This window comes from Triticum dicoccoides, chromosome 5B, assembly GCF_002162155.2.
Source record: "Triticum dicoccoides isolate Atlit2015 ecotype Zavitan chromosome 5B, WEW_v2.0, whole genome shotgun sequence".
Classification (NCBI taxonomy): Eukaryota; Viridiplantae; Streptophyta; class Magnoliopsida; order Poales; family Poaceae; genus Triticum; species Triticum dicoccoides.
In genome coordinates, this window is record NC_041389.1 from 551,903,363 (window position 1) to 551,921,313 (window position 17,951).

Below are 17,951 nucleotides of genomic sequence, written 5' to 3' on the forward strand. Positions count from 1 at the left end.
GCGGCGGCGGGCGCCGGGGCGGGGACGGGGGCCGGGGCGGGAGCCGGGGAGCCGGGAGGAGGCGCGGCGAGGACCGCCCGCCGCCGCTTGGCCCCGACGTGGGTCGCCGCCACCACGTCGGCCACGGTCGGGTGGGCGGGGGCGGGGGCGGGGGCCGGGGTGGGCGAGGCGGCCGGGGCAGGCGCGGCGACGGCGAGGCCCTCCATGGCCGGAGAAGGAGGCCGGGAGGAGGAGCAGTTGGCTCCCGCGCTAGCGAGGAGCGAGCGAGCGAGTGCGGGTCGGGGGGCGATTTTCCTCTCGACCCCTACTTCTACGGATTGCAAACTGGTTTGAGGGTTGGACCTCTAATTTTTTTTACGGGTTAGAGGGTTTAGAGGTTCTAGTCTACGGCGTTTTTTCCGCGAAAACTGTAAAAAAACAGTTATTTTTAGGGGTTTGAGGGTTTGAGGGTTCTACTAGTAATGCTCTTAGCCACCAAGCGAACGTAGCAGCAAGCATGCTAGGGACGGTAAGTCGGTAACACTATTGATCTCTCATGTGCATTTATAATAGATTTCTCAGCACAGCCTGTTCGTTTTTAAGCATCATAAGTATTTAGTGATGTACTAGCTTGTATCGGTATCCTATTGATTTGTATGCTGTAGATCTCAAATGGATGTTATCATTGAAAGAATTCTGCAGCTGATTTTCATATTACTATTCAGCCCACACCCCACAATGGCACTGCTTCTTAATCCAAATCCAGGACAACAAACCTCTGAAAACCATCACATCTATCAAATCAGTATGTGAACATAGCATGTTTTGCACCATCATGTTATTAGAGATAACATTGATGATTTAGTTGCTTTGATCATGCCTACAACCACTGCAATCAGCAGCATCACACATCTTGTTAGAAGTTTTGGAATCATGTGCCATGCATAAGTATCCAATGTGTGTGAGCCTGCTACTGCTAGTACGCTGCATGCAACGGGTTTAGCTATAGACATTTGGTCGTTTGAGTCACTTAAGTTTGTATATGTTGGAACGGTGTTCTTCAATGGCAGTATCTGAATAGTTTTTTGACGGTTAACGGCAGGAGCTCTGCTTTTCATTATATAGGAGAGGGAAAGACTGTACAGACTGAAACCAGTCAGAACAAAGGATAGTAGAGAAAAGAAAAGAAGGGTCCAATTCCTAGATCAGATTTAATTTGTGTGTGAGTATCCCGAGGATTGTGGCCTGCCTAATAATGGAGCTTGCAACCTCTGTGATCAAGTGCTCGAGTCCCCAGCCCACCTCCTGTTGCACTGCCCCTTCGCGCGTCAGGTATGGCATTTGATCGCGGGTTGGCTTGGCCAACCAACACTCATCCTGCCAATTGGCTCAACCTGCTCCCTCTCAGACTGGTGACGGGAAAGGGCTTGCAGTCTTCCTCCCTACCACCTGTCAGTTGCAATCTATGGGTGTTGGCATATTTGGAAGGAACGCAACAGGAGGGTGTTCGGCAAAGCTTCTGCTAATGCTGACCAGGTCGTCCATTTGATCAAGCAAGACATGGTTCTAGTCGGTACCCGCATCACATGGAGCACGCTCGACGAAAACGAGCCAGAACCTGAACCTGACTAGTCACTTTTTATTTATTTTTCTTGGGCCCTAGGGAGCCCTGATCCCTATCTGTGTAACTGAACTCTATTTGCTTGCCCTCTGCAATTCATTGGCAGTACAACTGCCGTTTTCCCTCAAAAAAAAAAAAAAGGATTCTCTTGTGATGGGTTTACTTCTGTAAACTGTTTGCACTTCAGGCTCATTTAAATGACTACTCTCTGTTCTTGAATGAAAGATTCCAAGTTGAGGCGGAGAAAATACTTGTCTTCTACTTGTGCTCTTCTTCAACAAATGTGTTCTTGATCTTTTATAGATTTATTTTGGCAGCAGCGGCCATGGACGATGTAGCGGGTTCCTTATCCAAGAACTGGAGGCCGGACGAGCTGGAACCGCAAGATCCCCCGATGAGCAGAGATGGAGGCAGCGGTGACGATAATGGGAATCCCGACCTCATCAGCCGCCTTCCTGAAGAGATTCTCGGCAGCATCCTCTCCCTCCTCCCTACCACCAAGGGCGCCGCGCAGACATCTGTTCTATCCTCCGGGTGGCGTCACCTTTGGCGCACTGCCAGTGCCCCGCTCAACCTTGTCATCGACCAAGGCCCCATCAGCCAGGAGAGCAAGCGCATCACCATCGTCTCCAAAATCCTCGCCGCGCACTCTGGTCCTGCCCGCTGTCTCTTCTTCAACCAACCCGGTGGCATTTGCCTCCGCCGTGAGTTCTATGCCAAGTTCGACAGCTGGTTCCGGTCCCCTTCCCTCAATGGCCTTGAGGAACTCTACTTGTATGGAGGTGACATGTTGCCGTGCCTGCTGCCATCGTCCGCACTCCGCTTCGCACCCACCCTGTGCTTCGCCAGCATCGGCCACTGCGATTTTGCCTTGATTAATGATGCCCTTGTGCTTAGCTTCCCTCGGCTGAAGCAGCTCAAGCTCTATCATGTCTCCATCTCGGAGGTGACCCTCCACCACCTGCTTGCCGGCTGCACTATGCTACAGAGCCTTGACCTTCGATGGGTCCGTGGGCGCAGCAGCATCCGGATCATCTCGCCGACTGTCCGAAGTATTGGCATATCTGTTTGTGACTACTACGATGAAAAGCTTGTGTTCCCGGAACTTGTTATTGAGGATGCACCTTGCCTTGAAAGATTGATCCCACATGGTTTAAGGGGTGGTCCAAGGACAATCAGGGTCATCGCGGCGCCAAAACTGGCAGTGTTGGGCTACCTGTCTAGGCTAATCTCTGAACTTGTTATTGGAACCGTAAGTGTTAAGGTAGACCAAGTCTTGTTCTTCTAGAAACTTGCATGATGAATTTGTCTATTTCCTATTTGCATCGCAGTCTTTGTTTTCTTGATGTGCCATGTGTATCTTTTTTTCTTTCAGGAAATGATCCCTATCATGTTCACCACGACAGTAAAGGTCTTGGTTCTACAATCTGTCGGCCCTAATCTGGATGCAATTGTTGCAGTCCTTAGATGCTTTCCCTGCATGGAGAAGCTGTACATTCAGGTGAAATATCTTTCTTGTTAAATGTTAGCCACTCCAGCAGAAAGTGTAAAATTACATGGATTGAAACCCAGTTTCAACTTTCATCAGTCATACATCTCTTTAGATACCTAGCTTGGACATATAGTACATTTCTGGTAAAAGATTTTATTGTCAATTTCCCCAAATTTTACTATGACAAATCTAGTGGTCAAAACTGCCTAGACTAGAGGAGACTTTGAAGTTAGAAGCAATCTGTGTTTTAAAGTTAAAGGGGGTGGGGGTGGACTATATTGTTCAATAATCCTCACTTACATTGTTACACATCATGCAACTAATTGGATGTGGTTAATTGCCAGCTATCATAAACTTACTCTTTTAGTTCCTACAAAAACAATACTGTTTCTACTGCTATCAAGTACTTCCTCCGTTCCTAAATATAAGTCTTTCTAAAGATTCCAATATGGACTGCATACGGAGCAAAATGAGTGAATCTACACTCTAAACTACGTCTATATACATCCGTAGGTAGTCCATATTGAAATCTCTAGAAAGACTTATATTTAGGAACGGAGGGAGTAGTAGTAACTAAAAACTTAAATTTTCTTTTTGCAGTCACGTCCTAGAAAGGACATGAAAAATGTGCAGCAGTATGACACACTTGTTGATCCTATCGAATGCCTTGACCTCCATCTCAGAGCAATCGTAGTGAACATGTATCAAGGCTTGGGACCAGATGTTAACTTTGCAAAGTTCTTTGTTTTGAACGCAAAAGTGCTCAAGGTAATGAAATTTGGTGTCTATGGTAGTAACTGCAATGAGCAATGGATAGCTGATCAGCACAGAGAGCTACAACTGGATAGCAGGGCTTCTGGAGATGCTCGGTTTGATTTTGTGAGATATAATGGTGAGTGCACGTTTTCCAATATGAAGCACACGCATGATATGTGGATAGATGATCCCTTTGATAGCTCACTGTGTAAATGTTGTTCACCGGTTTGATGCCTGTTTATCTTGTCATCTCTTTGGTTCCAGACATTCTGATGTGTTTTATGTAATGAGCTTCTGCTTAGACAACTTCTACTACCTTCTGGCATATGCTAGTTGAAAATTGAAATAGCAGCTCCGCGTTGCAAGTTGCAACGTTTTGTCAGCATATTTGTTTGGAATTGCAAATGAAATAGCTATATCTTGGTTTGCTCAAGTGTTGGGGAAAATCTGGGAATTACTGGACATTTCAATGTGGAATGCAGTGTTTTGTTTTGCTCAAGTGTTGGGCAAGATCTGGGATTTTCTGGTCTATGAAAGTGTATCTGAAACAGCTATGTTTTATTTTGCCAAAGTTCTGGGGAAAATCTTGGAATTATTTTACCTTGCCCTGTATATCTAAAACAGCCAAAGTGGTTTGATGCTGTGTAGTATCTTTTCGCTATGACAGTTCAATGAGTTGTCTTTCTTATATAATTGTGATGACGCACTTTGCTAACTACTCCCTCCATCCCAAAATTCTTGTCTTAGATTTGTCTAGATACGGTCTGGAGCTCCTATTCGGCGGCCTGCGTGATAGAAAGCCGCCATCTTATGTAGTTTTCTTTTAAGAAACACCTGTAACTTTATTCATAAGCATAATAATATTCATAAGCATAATAATTACAGGTACAATGATTTAAACGTATGATTTAAAAAAAATACAAAGTAACTCCTATGACTAAGAATACAATGAAATCTCTTGAAAACACCTTGTTCGCAGTATCAATCTCTGCTCGAAGAAATACTCTAAAGACTTTGGTAAGAGGCTGTAATTAGACTGCAGCAATGATGCTGTCACTCTTTTGCCCACAAGAACATTATCAATAATGGTTTTTAAAAGCGCCTTGTCTCGCCCATCCAAAAAGATGGGAAGCCTTGATCGCTGAACGTACTTGGGCCGGGATGATCTCTTAGAAGTGCAGGCTGTCGAATCACTATATCTTCATCACGGTGTCGATAAGATTTCACCTCCAAAGAACCAGACTAACAAAAAAAGCTTGACACAGCAACATAAACTCATTAGATCCGAATAATCAGATCTATGAGAACAGAAAACTCTCTAACCTCATAACACCGCCAAAAGAACGAGAGTAAATTTATTCTCATAACACTATAATGATCACTAGACGTTGACGAAGAACAACGTAGGTTTTGAAGATCCGAGGTTTCCCCACCTCTCAACGCCAAGATGACAGCCGTGGATGAGGGGACCTAAATTGGCAGCTGCGACAACGGCACGAGAAATCGTAATCCTGCGACGAATATTCTGATGCCAGCTTGTGTAGGTGTACGCTGGCTCGTGTTTTTTTACCAGTGTGGGCCAACCCATAAGTGTAATAGTTAGCACTACCACGGTGCAGTACGGATGCTGATTTTATTCCTTCTATTAGTTATTTATTTCCATTGTTTTTAATAAAAATATTTAAAAAATATTAAATAATGTTCAGATAATTTAAAATGTTTGTGACTTCATTTCCTTGTGATTTTTTTGCGAATTCAATTCTTTTTAGAGAATTCAAAAATTGCTCACAAAAATTCTGAATTGTTGAAGAAAACGAAACAAACATGAAATCTGAAAAATTTCACGAATTAATAAAATATACATAAATTTTTAAAAGTAATTGCAATTTTTTCATGAAATTCAGAAAATGTTTCTGGATTCGATCTTTTTTCCAATATATTATTTTATGAAATCAAAACATCCGTGGATTTAAAAAATATTTGATATTTTTCAAAATGTCTGCAAATTTTAAAAACTATTCGTCAATTTTAAAAAATGGCCGTGGGCTCTACGAGCTTTGCATGCAGGCTTATTGTGTGCCCTCCATCATCCACGTAGATCATCTTCGTGACTAGCCGCAATGTTTGTTGGTGCAGAATTTGTTCTTGTAATAGGGCTTGCATCCTCCTCCTCTCCTCTTGGTCCTTCAGATCTTGGGAGATCATCCTTACTATCATCTCCATCTTTTGCACGGTGATATCTTGTAGAACGACATTTATCTCGCACCCACTAGTTAGCACGACATTTATCTCGCACCCACTAGTTAGCACCGTGACATTTGTCTCACACCCGCTGATTAGCACAAACAGTGGTGGATCCAGGCCCCAGGCAGCCAGGGCCTCGGCCTGGGGCGTGGCTGGCCATCACTTCGTTGGCTATAGGTATAGCTACAGTGTTTTGTATTGTTTGGCATTGTACATACGTTGTTTGCCAGGGGCGTCGCTTTAACCTGGCACCGCTACTGAGCACAACTAGTGCTTCGGCGGCTGCCTCCCAGAGGTTCGCTTCTTCCGTGAAAGCAGATCATCTAGATCAAGATCTTGCATGACTACGGGCTGCATCAATGACGGCAGAACCTGTTCCTAGGTCAAGTGCTTCTATGGAGGTCCTTGTCGGTACAGAGAACTGAGGGAAGATTGGATCTTCCAACAGAATATTCTTCTTGATAGACGACTTAATTTGCTCCAGCTTCTCGCTGGCGGTGTACCTTTTTTTAGGGGACGCTGGTGGTGTACCTGAGAAGCAATAACTTTTCGGCTTTTTAGATGGATTTTAGGTTTTTTGGCTTCTTGTTTTTTCACGGATTTTTCTTAACTTTTTGAAAACTTTTTTTGGAAAAAAACTTGAAAAACGTGTTTTTTTGCTTCCGAGAAAGACACGGCCGTGCCTGCCGAAAACGAAAAAAAACACATTTTCTTCTTAATTTGTTTCCGCGAGAGGCACGGCCGTGTATCTCGGACACGTAAAAAACGTGTTTTTTCTTCCGCGAGAGGTACGGGTTTGCTTCCGTGAGAGGCACGTGCATGCCTTTTTCAGAAAGGAAAAAAAATGCTCCCGATTTGGTATTTTCGTCCTTTTTTCGTGAAATTTTTTCGTCAAAACCTATCAACATCAGATCTAGTTTTGAAGATCTTGACGTGAGGAATTCAATGATGAAAATGGTTCGAGATTTGGGCGCACAATTTAAGAGATAAAATCTTTTAAATAAACGGATTTACGAATAAAGGAAAAACTCTCAGGTTGCGACAAGTGACGCACACATGTTCGGTTCGCACTTGTGTCGTAACCTGAAGACCTTGATTTCGCCGCTCCGTCTCAAAAGGTTTTTTTTTAGACAAGCTCTATCTCAAAAGGTAAAACAATTTATTTTTTGAGACAAAAAAGTTTTTTTGAGACAAAAAAGGTAAAACAAATTAAAGAAACATTCTGACTTGGGCCAGCTACAGCAAGAGGCCCAATACCCAAGCACCTGGGCAGGCCCTTGACCAGTCAATCGTCGCGGCTTGGGCTCAAACCGGACGAGAAACCCTCGCCGCCGGGACGGGGGCGGGGATCGCACGCCCAGCTCCATCGCGGCGGACGGTGCCATGAGGGCTAGGAGGAGGACGGCGACGAGGTCCAGGTCACGCACAGCGTCTTCGTCGACTTCGCCGGCCGGCTGCCGACAGCTAGGGTAAGAGCTGAAGTGTCTCTAGTACTACTTACTTTGGGGCAAGGCTGGTTTATAGATCCCGGCGTTAATTAGCAGGGTTATCCACCAAGCGAAGCAATAAGCAAGGTAGAGCCGTACTGACAGTATCCTAGTGATCGCTCATATGCATCCAATGTAGATTTCTCAGCTCCTGTAGTTTGATAACAGCTATCGGTCAAACAATTCTGCGACTGGTTTCCAGTTCTATTCCCAACACTACACCAGTCTGTTAGAACTCCTTTTGTATGAAGTGAAATGTGCCCCATTTGCATGGGACCCATCGGTAAATAATGTATGAATTGAATAGAATCGATGGGATTTGAACACGGCTACTGAATCCAATTAACCAGTGAGCTACATTGGCTCTTTTGATCGTATACTTACCCTGTCTAAAATCGTATGTTGTTCCCGAATTCCAGATGCCTTAATTTGAATATGACCAAACAATTTCGAAACTTCATCCGAGATTTCTGAAATATGCCTTTATTCGGAATTTCGTGAAATTTCAGTCACAAAAGCAAAATGGGCAAAATCTGAAGTGGTAAAAACAACCGTTTTTTCCTTTATTGAAAGGCTTCAACAAAACAGTGAATTCATTAAAAATTACAATTTTGAAAAAATAGATAAAGAAACTGCTCACCAATTGTTCATGCCAATAGAATTGTACCGACCAAAAACCACAACCACACTTAGACATGAGCAGAAGTTTAATAAACAAATACATTAAGATACTCTTGCTTGAAATAAAAAGCACAACCATAGACACACAGTCGATATGCTTCATGCCAAAAGCAACCAAATGATATGAGTTAGGCGACCAAAACAGTTATGGCACCTGCATGTGCCCCATAGTAGTGTGAGCTGCAAAGAAATCATCATAGACGTCATCCAGCTATCTTGGCAATTACAGCGGATCATACTAGAGCAAAAATAGTACTGAAAGATCATAAATGTTAATCAACAATTTTGTAATGGGGAAAAAGAGAAATGGCACCTTTGTTCGAAATGGGGGCAGAGCTCAAGCTGTTTCTGTAAGTCACTCACAAGACAATGGATGGATGATATGTCGTCATTACCAACCTCAACATCGCAGTGGAACAGCTCAAATCTCTCAAGTCTTCTAGCAGTCTTTGCCACTTCTTTCAGCTGCTTATACACTCCACATTGCAGGAATATTTCTCTGTAGTTGCTGTTCTTTCGTACCATCCAGTTCATGAGTTCAAGTGTAGATCGCCTTATGCTAGGAAATTCTGTAGTTGGATACTTGTACAGTTCTAGTATCTTCTTAAGCTTCATGACGAATGTGTCCAGAGTAAGACTGACGCCGTCTAGTATTTTGACAAAATCACTTGCATCCAGGCCTTTGCAAATCTGGACAGTGAGGCCTATAAAACTGTCAAGCACCTTTCCTGCTTCAACCCAAGGGACATCATCCTTCACCGATGCAAAAAAAGGAAGACGTTAGCTTTGAAGGAAAAAAAAATCAGTTGTTCAATCCAGCATTTCCATCTACAGGTGAAGTACAGAAGATGCATTTTCTTACCCGAGCTAAACTTTCACTGCTAAATGCTGGATGCTCCAACTTGGTCGCTTCATCAACTATGGCTTTCATCACCTAATCAATTATCCAAAAAAAGTAAATTTTATTCTCTCTGCAAAGTTGCAGTCCAATGGAAAATAAGTGTCGAGGCACGAAAATAGGACACATCATGTAGATTACAGGCTGTGTGTAAAGAACAGAAAAAAAAATTAAGTAAACAAAATTACCTCTGGCAGTGCTCTGTCTATTACTAGCATGTGCTTAGTAGCATTTCCATGGGCATGGCCATGGGCACGCAGATTCTGTAGGAGCTTTGCATGCAGGCTTCTTGTGTGCCCTCCACCCTCCGCGTAGATTATCTTCTTGACTACCTGCAACGTTTCTTGGTGTAGATTGCGTTCTTGTAATCTGGTGGCGGCCTGCATCCTCCTCGTCTCCTCTCGCTCAAGGTCCTCTGGCTTTGGGAAGATCATCCTCACTATGGTCTCCATCTCTTGCACGGTGATCTCTTGTAGGACGACATTTGTCTCGCACCCACTGGTTAGCACTGCAGCATTTGTGTTGCACCCATTGGGTTGCACCGTGGCATTTGTCTTGCACCCACTGGTTAGCACAACTAGTGCTTTGGCGGCCTCCTCGCAGAGGTTTGCCTGCTTTGCTGAAAGCAGATCATCTAGATCAAGATCTTGCACGACTATGGACTGCACCCATGGCGACATAACCTGACCCAGGTCAAGTGCTTCTATTAAGACCGTCGTCGGTACAGACAAGCTTGGATCTTGCAGCAGAACATTCTTCTCCTCGATGGACAATTTAATCTGATTCAGCTGCTCCCTGGTGGTGTACTCGAGAAGCAATAAGTTGGCAGCCACTTTGGTGGTGTCTACCAGCGGCGCCTTGGAGAGGAGACACTCCTTCAGCTTCCTTATGATCTCAGGTGATCTCCCAATCTCTTGCTTTCCCCTTTTGTCCAGTGCTAGGCATGCTATGACTCTCGCTGCTCCCACATGCTCCAAGATTGTCCCGGCCAGGAGGTGTATACATTCTGAGGTTTTTTCCCTGAGCTCCTCCCCGACATGACCAGGTGTGGCAACCAGCTTGCTCAAGATTTTGAGTGACATGCCAACAATAATCTGTTGGTCAATCTTCTGTGTGGCAGTGGGAGGGATGTCCTCTTCTCTTTGAAGCAGAGGAATAATCTCTTGTTCAATCCAAGCGTCAGAGATGCTGCTGCTGCTGCCGTGCCTGTGACCGCCCTGGTTGAGGTTGGTGAGGTCTATGATCTTGGGCAGTAGATCACTGAGGTCCTTGGCCCGCCAACAGTTTTGTTGGATGTCTGTGAGCTTGTCTAGGATCCGCAAGCCGAACCAGACGAGGTCCACATCCATGTTACCAGCCGTCTCGAGCAGGGAAGAAGAGATGAGAGACATAGCTCGAGGACAATTGTCAACCGGAATATCTGGAGCTAGCTTTAGAACTACTCTGGCAGCGTGGCCTCTCATTTCCTTCTCCTCTGGTGTCCTAACCAAGCCTAGCACCTGGATCAGCTTCCCCATAGCGTCGGCGTCAAGGGAAGCTTGAAGCTCCCTGAGGGCCAGGGTGTTGTACTTCACTGATCTGAGGATGCGGTCCATGGCTCGGATCCCAACTAACTTGTCGTCGACGCCGGAGTCGGACAACACCAACTTCTTGGCGAATGTGATGAGGTTCATCTTGAAGGTGGCGCGCACATTCCCAGCGATCAACTCCAGGTAGTTGTCACTGAGGTAGCGGTACATTATTTCTGTGCCCGACGGCCCAAATAATCTGTATGAGAATCTGACGCGGAAACCTAATAATGAATCCAGGTTCAGCCGCACGACGATGAAGATGATGCTCTGGGCGAGCACCAGCCCGTAGAAGATGTTCAGGGACAGCTTGATGTTCTGGTGGTCTGCCGCGTACTTGTCCTTGGGGTCCACGTAGTCCTGCCTCTTGAGACGCCTCGAGGAGATGACAATGCATGTGGCGATGGCGGCAATCTCAGTCAGCCGCAGGGCGACAAGGACGACCATCCCCACCAAGCCTTTGTACATCTTCAGCTCCTCGTAACGTTTGGGTTTTATTCTACCCTGCAGCCTATCTCTTCTTGCTCTTCCAGATTGTTGTTGATGATGACGATGGATTCTTCTTCTTCTCCACCAACCGAGTTGTCGCTCCTGCTCGGCAGCCTTCTTAGCCTCTAGCAGCAATCCTGGTGTGCGTATGAAAATTTGGTATGTGGGATCCTCGTGACCACCCAAGATCCTGCGAATCGTTGAGTTGTTATGGTGCAATTTGATTTAATGAAATGTTAATCATTTGGATAGATGCATGATCGTGGTCTGGTATGATTAGGAGAAATGTTAGTACATCTAGTTTGATTAGTTAATTTGTTGGTGGATTTGTTAGGGAGCTATTTGTTCAATTAATTTCTTCTGCGTATGTATTTTTGCAATTGATATTTGGACTAGGGTGTGGAATGAGGGTGTATTAAGATGGATGATGTATTCCATAGCTGTTGTGACACCATGCTGCATGTCGCAACTCAGGTCTAAGCGAGCAGGGTGGGGAATTAGCTTCCTACTCATTTGGGGCAAGCACCTAGTCGAGAAGGCACCTCGTGGGATCAAGTTTCTTATTGGTCTCGTGGGCGTGCTGAATCTCTGCGATCTTAGCAATCCAAACCATTGCGCGTTCACATCCAGCAACCATTGACCCATCGTGAGGCACCTAATAAGATTCAAGTATGAGATCTTGCGTGCAACCCATCTATATTCTTTGGATCTAGAATGGGTCGTTGGCCCTTAGGGCATCTCCAACGACAACCCGTAAATTTCCCCCCGCATCTGTCCGTGGACCGCGGACTGGTCCGCGGGCACGGATATAAGAGACGGCCATCTAACTTTAGCCACATACATTTTATTAACAGTTCAAACCAACCGGACGGAATTCATGCGAACACGACGCTTTTCATTAAAATTTGGATTTTTATGGTCGATATTTCCATCGTTTAACTAAAATACTGAAAAAAAGGTAAATCCTATACCAACGGCTACCTCATACGTGTGGCTGCCCTGCCTTGCTGCACCACCATCACCGTCCGTGCCATCATCGATGTCGTCGCCGTCGTTCCTCCAGCGTCGGTACGTCGCCCGAGTGTCGCGACAGCCTTGTCCGACAATTGTCTGCCGCTCGCGGAGGAGCCTCTCCGCCTCCTGTTGCACTGTGCGAAGGGCCCCCGTGGCCACGGCCGACGTGGCCTTTGGAGCCTTACCGGCGGCCTTGCCGCGACCGGCATTCGCGGAGCAGTCGCTAAGCCACCGCTCCTCGCCGATCTTGGCGCCTGGCGGCTATCTCCATGGTGGTCACGGAGCGGTCGAGCTCCCACTGGGCGGTGAGGTCCGGGTCATTCCGGACCCATTCCGGCGCCAGGTCGCTATTGGCGAACGTGGAGCGCCGACCGGCATTGCGCCGGTCGTACCTCGCCACGCGCTCTGCCTTGAAGACCACATCCCGAGAGCCGGAGGCACCAGCGTAACCAACTCCTCCAAGGTAGTGGAGGATGTGGCCCCGCGCTTTCGCGATCGCCGGCGGCAGCTCCTCCTTAACGTCGCGACATTAGAGGTGTGGCAGTGCGGCATACCGTGGCAGGGACGCCGGCTCGTCCTTGATGCGGTATCCGATGTGGACGCCACGGTTGCGCGGGGGTAGGGACGACGATGGCTCATCCTTGATGCGGCATCCGATCTGGACGCCGCGGTTGCGTGGGGGCGAGACGAGCTCGTCCTTCACGGGACAGAGCGGGGACATCGGCTCACGCTTCACGCGGTTGCACAGCGGGGACGTTGGCTCCACCATCATGTGCGCCGGTGATGGCGGTGACGACCCCATCTAACGGAGCGAACGCTCTGTCAGCAGCTCGATCCGAGAAAGGAGGCGGGGCCATAGCTGCGGCGGCTGCTCCGGCTGCTGCTGCGGGCCTGGCCCTCCTCCTGGGCAGAGGAGCCGACCGCCATGGATGCCGAAGGGCCTGGAGAGCCACATCGGTGGCACCAAGAACCACCAGAGGAAGAGCTTCCGCTGACGCCGCCTACCGGCGCGGAGCACCATGACTTCGGCATCGCTTCTGGGATCGAAGAGGAGGAAGGGCTCGACGAGGTGGGTGACAGGGAGGCGGAGCGCGGCGGTGCTTGAGGAGGGGGGTTGCGGCTTTGTTCATATATACCTGTGGCTAGGACAGGCGAACGGGCTATCAGCCCGCTTCAATGTAGTGCAATGGCCGGAGTTGGTTCCTCATGAAGCTGCATCCGCATTGAAGCGGTGACTCCCGAGAGGTCGCGTCAGTTAGCGCTGCCCACCCTCCGGTCACATCGCGCGACATCAATGTCGACCGCTGCGTGCTCTGCGGCGGCATGAATGCGGCGCGGTAAGCGGCTCGTGCATCGGAAGAAATGCACGAGAGGGACGGATGGGGGGTTTGGGTGGGCCAAGGCGGTCAGACACGGGATTGAGAACGGTTCGGACTCCCGCAAAGCCCCCATGTTTGTCGCTAGTTTGCGAGAGAAATCGCGTCCGGACCGCCCCGCCGATCAATATAGACCCGCGTTGGATGGCTTCTACGGTCCAGACAGCACAGTCCGAACGGATGCGGGTGATTTATGAGTCCGCCTTAAAAATGCCATTAGACAACAATTGCCTCCACTTGAACCACAAGAACAAAGGGTCACAAACAATTCCCCTTAATCGATTGAGTGAACCTCAAAGCTATCGCTATTTGCCCCAACGAGATCCCTCGCTAGTGACCCATAGCTGGAATCCATTTCCAAACTAAGCTGAATTGATTCTATAATCTTGGACAAACATTTAAATGATTGACTTGCACAAAGATCAATACACCTCATATTCCGAAGGGGAAAAATTGTTTTTGTCACTATAGATTTTGTCAATTTTTCTTATGCAATTCCAAGTTTTGACATTTCACTTTTGTCACTCTTATTTTTGACAATCATCACAATTGCCATTCCCGTGCTAAGAGTGGCAAAGATAAAATAAAATTATTTTGCTTTTGCCACAGGATGACAATTGTGATAATTGTCAAAAGCTAAAAGTGACAAAAATGAAATGTCAAAATCCAAAGTGACATAAGAGAAATTGGCAAAATCTAGAGTGGCAAAAGCAAAATTTACCCTATTATGAAACGAAGGTAGTAATCTATATCTATACCTACTAATAAAGCAAGGGGCATTTCTCTGATTTTTTTTTATCCGCTCACCATCAAAATATTTTTTTTTCTATTCGAGGTGATACTAAATTTTTTGTCCGTTCGTCTATTAGAAAAGGAAAACGCCAGATTTCGTACATGGGCTGCTCGCATTGTGGCCCAGCAAAGTCAACCCAGTTATTTTCGTGTCCATGCAGGTGGGAAAACCCTATTTATCACAGTGAGCGTTAGATAGTAGCAAATTCGCACAGGGCGCCCTAGCTGGGCTGAAACGTTTTTCTGGTTTTGTGTTATGTTTTTATTTTCCTTTTTCCATTTCTTTCTCTTTTTCTTTGGTCTTTTTTACTTTTAAGTTTATTTTTCTCCCTTTCTTCGTAAATTCAAAATTTTCAAAAAGTTCGTAATATCATAAAAATCGATTTTTTTAAAAATGTTCAGAATTTTAAAATACATTTCATTTTGAAAAATATTCAGAACATTAAATATTTGTTCTCATTCCAAAATAGTCGCACACATAGGGCACCCGAGCTGGGCTAAACCGTTTTATTTTTTTGTTCTGTGTTCTGTATTTATTTTTATTTTCCATTTCTTTCTATTTTTCTTTACTTTTCTTTTGTTTTTTCCTTTCATTTTTTTTTCTTTCTCGTTTTTTCTCATAAATTCAAATTTTCAAAAAAGTTCATAACATCAGAAAAACTCTAATTTTCTTAAAATGTTCGGTATTTTGAAATATATTCTGTTTCGAAAAATGTTCAAAACAATAAATCTTTGTTCTCATTCCAAAATTGGTTCAGATTTTAAGAAAATGTTCCATTTTTTCTTTATGTTTTTCAAAGTTGTTTGAGATTTTCCCAAAAAAATTGCATTCAATTTTTTTTCCAAATACGAAAAATATTTTTGTCTTAGTGAAATGTTTGCAAATTCAGAATAATGTCCGAGTTTAAATAAACACATTTTCAAAAATTGTTTTGAATGTTCAAAATATGTTTCCTTTTTTGAAAATATCACAAATTCAAAATGTGTTCATGTTATTATAAAAGGTTTATGTTTTCAAATAAAATTGTGAATTTTGAGCATTTCAAATTTTGTTATGTATTTCTGAAAATGTAAAGAATTTCAAAAAGTGTTTGGGATTTTCAAAATTGTTTATGTTTCCAAGAATATTCAGCAATTTATATATTTTTAAACAGTTCAGAAAAAAAATTGTTTCCAATCCAACATTGGAGTATGATCTTAAAGGTTTGAGCTGGCCATTGGTTGTTAGAACTCGTTTCTTCGAGTGGCTAGCAGCACATAGTCGGGTCTTTGAGGGCATGATTTTGATCCATCAACTCATCATTTTTTGAATTTTTTTGTGCCTTACTAACACAGGTTGTCTTGGCGCCTACGAGTGTGCTGGTCCATACACGAACTGATGTGTGTCCCACACGCTATTTTACGCAACTAGCGTTATATAGTAGCCCTTACATAGTTGGCCCAAGAAAAAATTTGCTCTGTCGCATAGGCTGTATTGGGCCTCAGCCGCACTCCCCTACTCGTCCGAGGGAGCAAATTTTTTCTGGCTTGAATAAAAAAATTATGGGCACATGAGCGCTAAAATAATCAAAGAGAATAAACCCCAATATATAAGGGACATTGATGTCTGGTTATGCACTAAATATGCTAATGAAACATGATTTATGCGCTATAATTAGTAATACAACAGGTTACATCATCATAAGAGGGAGTGGTCGAAACAACCATGCCTTGAAGGTCGCCGCATAGCTACCAAATGAAGAGACAGACACAACCCCGAGACAGATGCGGACCCGAATGAAAAAAAATGCACGAGTTGGATGGTTGCCGCCACGCTGACTAACCCCACCACTATCAATATCTCGCGGGACAAACATGACCGGCAAGAACACCACAACTCCACTCTCTATCGCACCGCTATGAAGATCATTTTTTTTTTGCGGACACATCAATCATCTCTCTATTGCTTCTCCAAAGAAATATCTTTTCCATTGCAACGCACGGTCATATGTGCTAGTAAAATTTAAAACAGAAAAGATCAGAGGACGTGTGTATACATACCCGATTGATTCGACGAGAGCGACGATGGTGACGTACCAAAAGTCCTGCTTTTTTATGAGGACTGCGAATCCACCGAGCAGGACAACAGTCGCCCAAATGGTCGCCAGCGCCCCCAGGCCATTCATCACCTTGGAAACGAAGGCCTTGCAGAGAATAGCGACGTTGAGACATTCCTCGGGCAGCGAGGTCGCCGGCTCCACCTTCTCATGAGCAGCGGGGGAATCCACCATGGTTTCTAGCTTGGGTGACCAGCAGCTTGCAACCGCGCACAGTACTAACCTTCACGTGCATACTTATATGAGGGTGCAGGTTTTGCATCTACGACGAGCTGTCAAGGTGGATCTTTTTCTTTTGTAGATTACAAGCTATTTTGGATCAATACCAGAGACTAAAACGCAAGCAAAGATTAAAGGGGACTTCATGTGCGACAAATAAAAGAGCACTGCCCTCCTCTGGTCCCTAATCTAACAGGACGAATGGAAATGATCACAGCCATTATTCAGGGGCATTTAACGGTCCATGGGCCTGTCGTGTACCGTGATATGTACAGATGCCTCCACATGGCTTTCCGAAAATCATCAGGACACGGAAATCAAGGGTTCTACCCAACAAAAGAGGGGGCAACTTGTTCTCCACATATTGTTGTAATGATCCTTCACTCACGGTGCCACATCGAGAAGTTCTAGATCCAGGATTTAGTGACAAGCGGAGGAAACTTGGCGGAGAAGAAGAACAAGCATGAAATAGGTTGAGTTCAACTCAGTTTCTGATTATGTCTAATGTCTCTCACACTGCTTAATACTTTCTTTTAGAGGGAGAGGGTGCTCCATAAGTAGGCAAGGCCTTAAAACTAGGTGTTCTGGCCTTCGGGTCGTGGTGGCGAAGCCAGGAGTTAAAAGTTGTGATGTCAATCTAAAGTTGTGATGTCAAATATATATACCTATGTAAAAAAATTTGATTTTTTTGCTTGATTTCTACTAATATATACAGGTCTTGTCAAAATGTTGTGTAGTCAGTTGACTACACAGCTAACCCATGGCACCGCCACTGGTTGTGGAGGTGGGCTAGGACCTCGCCCGCCGCTGGCGGGAGGGACCCCGCTCTCGTTCTTGTAAGGTTAAATACCTTCATTGGCGATGGTTGTTGCATCGGTGCGCTGGTACTGTGGGGTCTAAGAACGATGACTTCCCGACTGTTTACTTCAACAATGTTTGACCGGCTCTAATGAGGAAGGGTGATGACGGCGCCGCACTTTCGACTTTGCTCTATTGCTTGTAATCATCGCTAGGTTATCCACAGACCCGATTGAAATTTTTGTTGCCTCCGGTGTTCTTTGTACTCCCTTGGTTGATTATGAATAGATCTAAAGTTCCTTTTACAAAAAGGCTCTAAATTGGGCGTTGTGGCCCGCCTAGTAGTTGGGCTCACTTGGCAATGCCCATGTACTCCCATGGGCCTGACAAATGTTTTTGTGGCAAAGGCTTATTGCCTGAAAAATGTTTGCAAACCAAAAT

At 45.3% G+C, this 17,951-nt stretch overlaps 1 protein-coding gene across 1 annotated transcript; it reads right to left on the reverse strand.

Annotated features, from left to right (window-relative positions):
* Positions 1–8,147: 8,147 nt before the first annotated feature.
* Positions 8,148–16,671, reverse strand: LOC119311530. The gene is made up of 5 exons (XM_037587158.1): positions 16,438–16,671; positions 9,347–11,405; positions 9,123–9,194; positions 8,574–9,013; positions 8,148–8,440 (listed from the first exon to the last, which is right to left on the reverse strand). Exons 1-5 carry the CDS (start codon positions 16,665–16,667, stop codon positions 8,389–8,391), a joined length of 2,853 nt encoding a protein of 950 aa, XP_037443055.1. The 5' UTR covers positions 16,668–16,671; the 3' UTR covers positions 8,148–8,388.
* Positions 16,672–17,951: the final 1,280 nt, after the last annotated feature.

What these genes read in the sequence shown, in the direction of transcription:
- LOC119311530 (XM_037587158.1), bottom strand. Translation starts at nt 16,667, where the DNA reads ATGGTGGATTCCCCCGCTGCTCATGAGAAGGTGGAGCCGGCGACCTCG. An exon ending in TAGACAGAGCACTGCCAGAG is followed by an intron (nt 9,195 to 9,346) that starts GTAATTTTGTTT and finishes ATAATTGATTAG; the next exon opens with GTGATGAAAGCCATAGTTGA. An exon ending in TGCCCCCATTTCGAACAAAG is followed by an intron (nt 8,441 to 8,573) that starts GTGCCATTTCTC and finishes ATTTCTTTGCAG; the next exon opens with CTCACACTACTATGGGGCAC.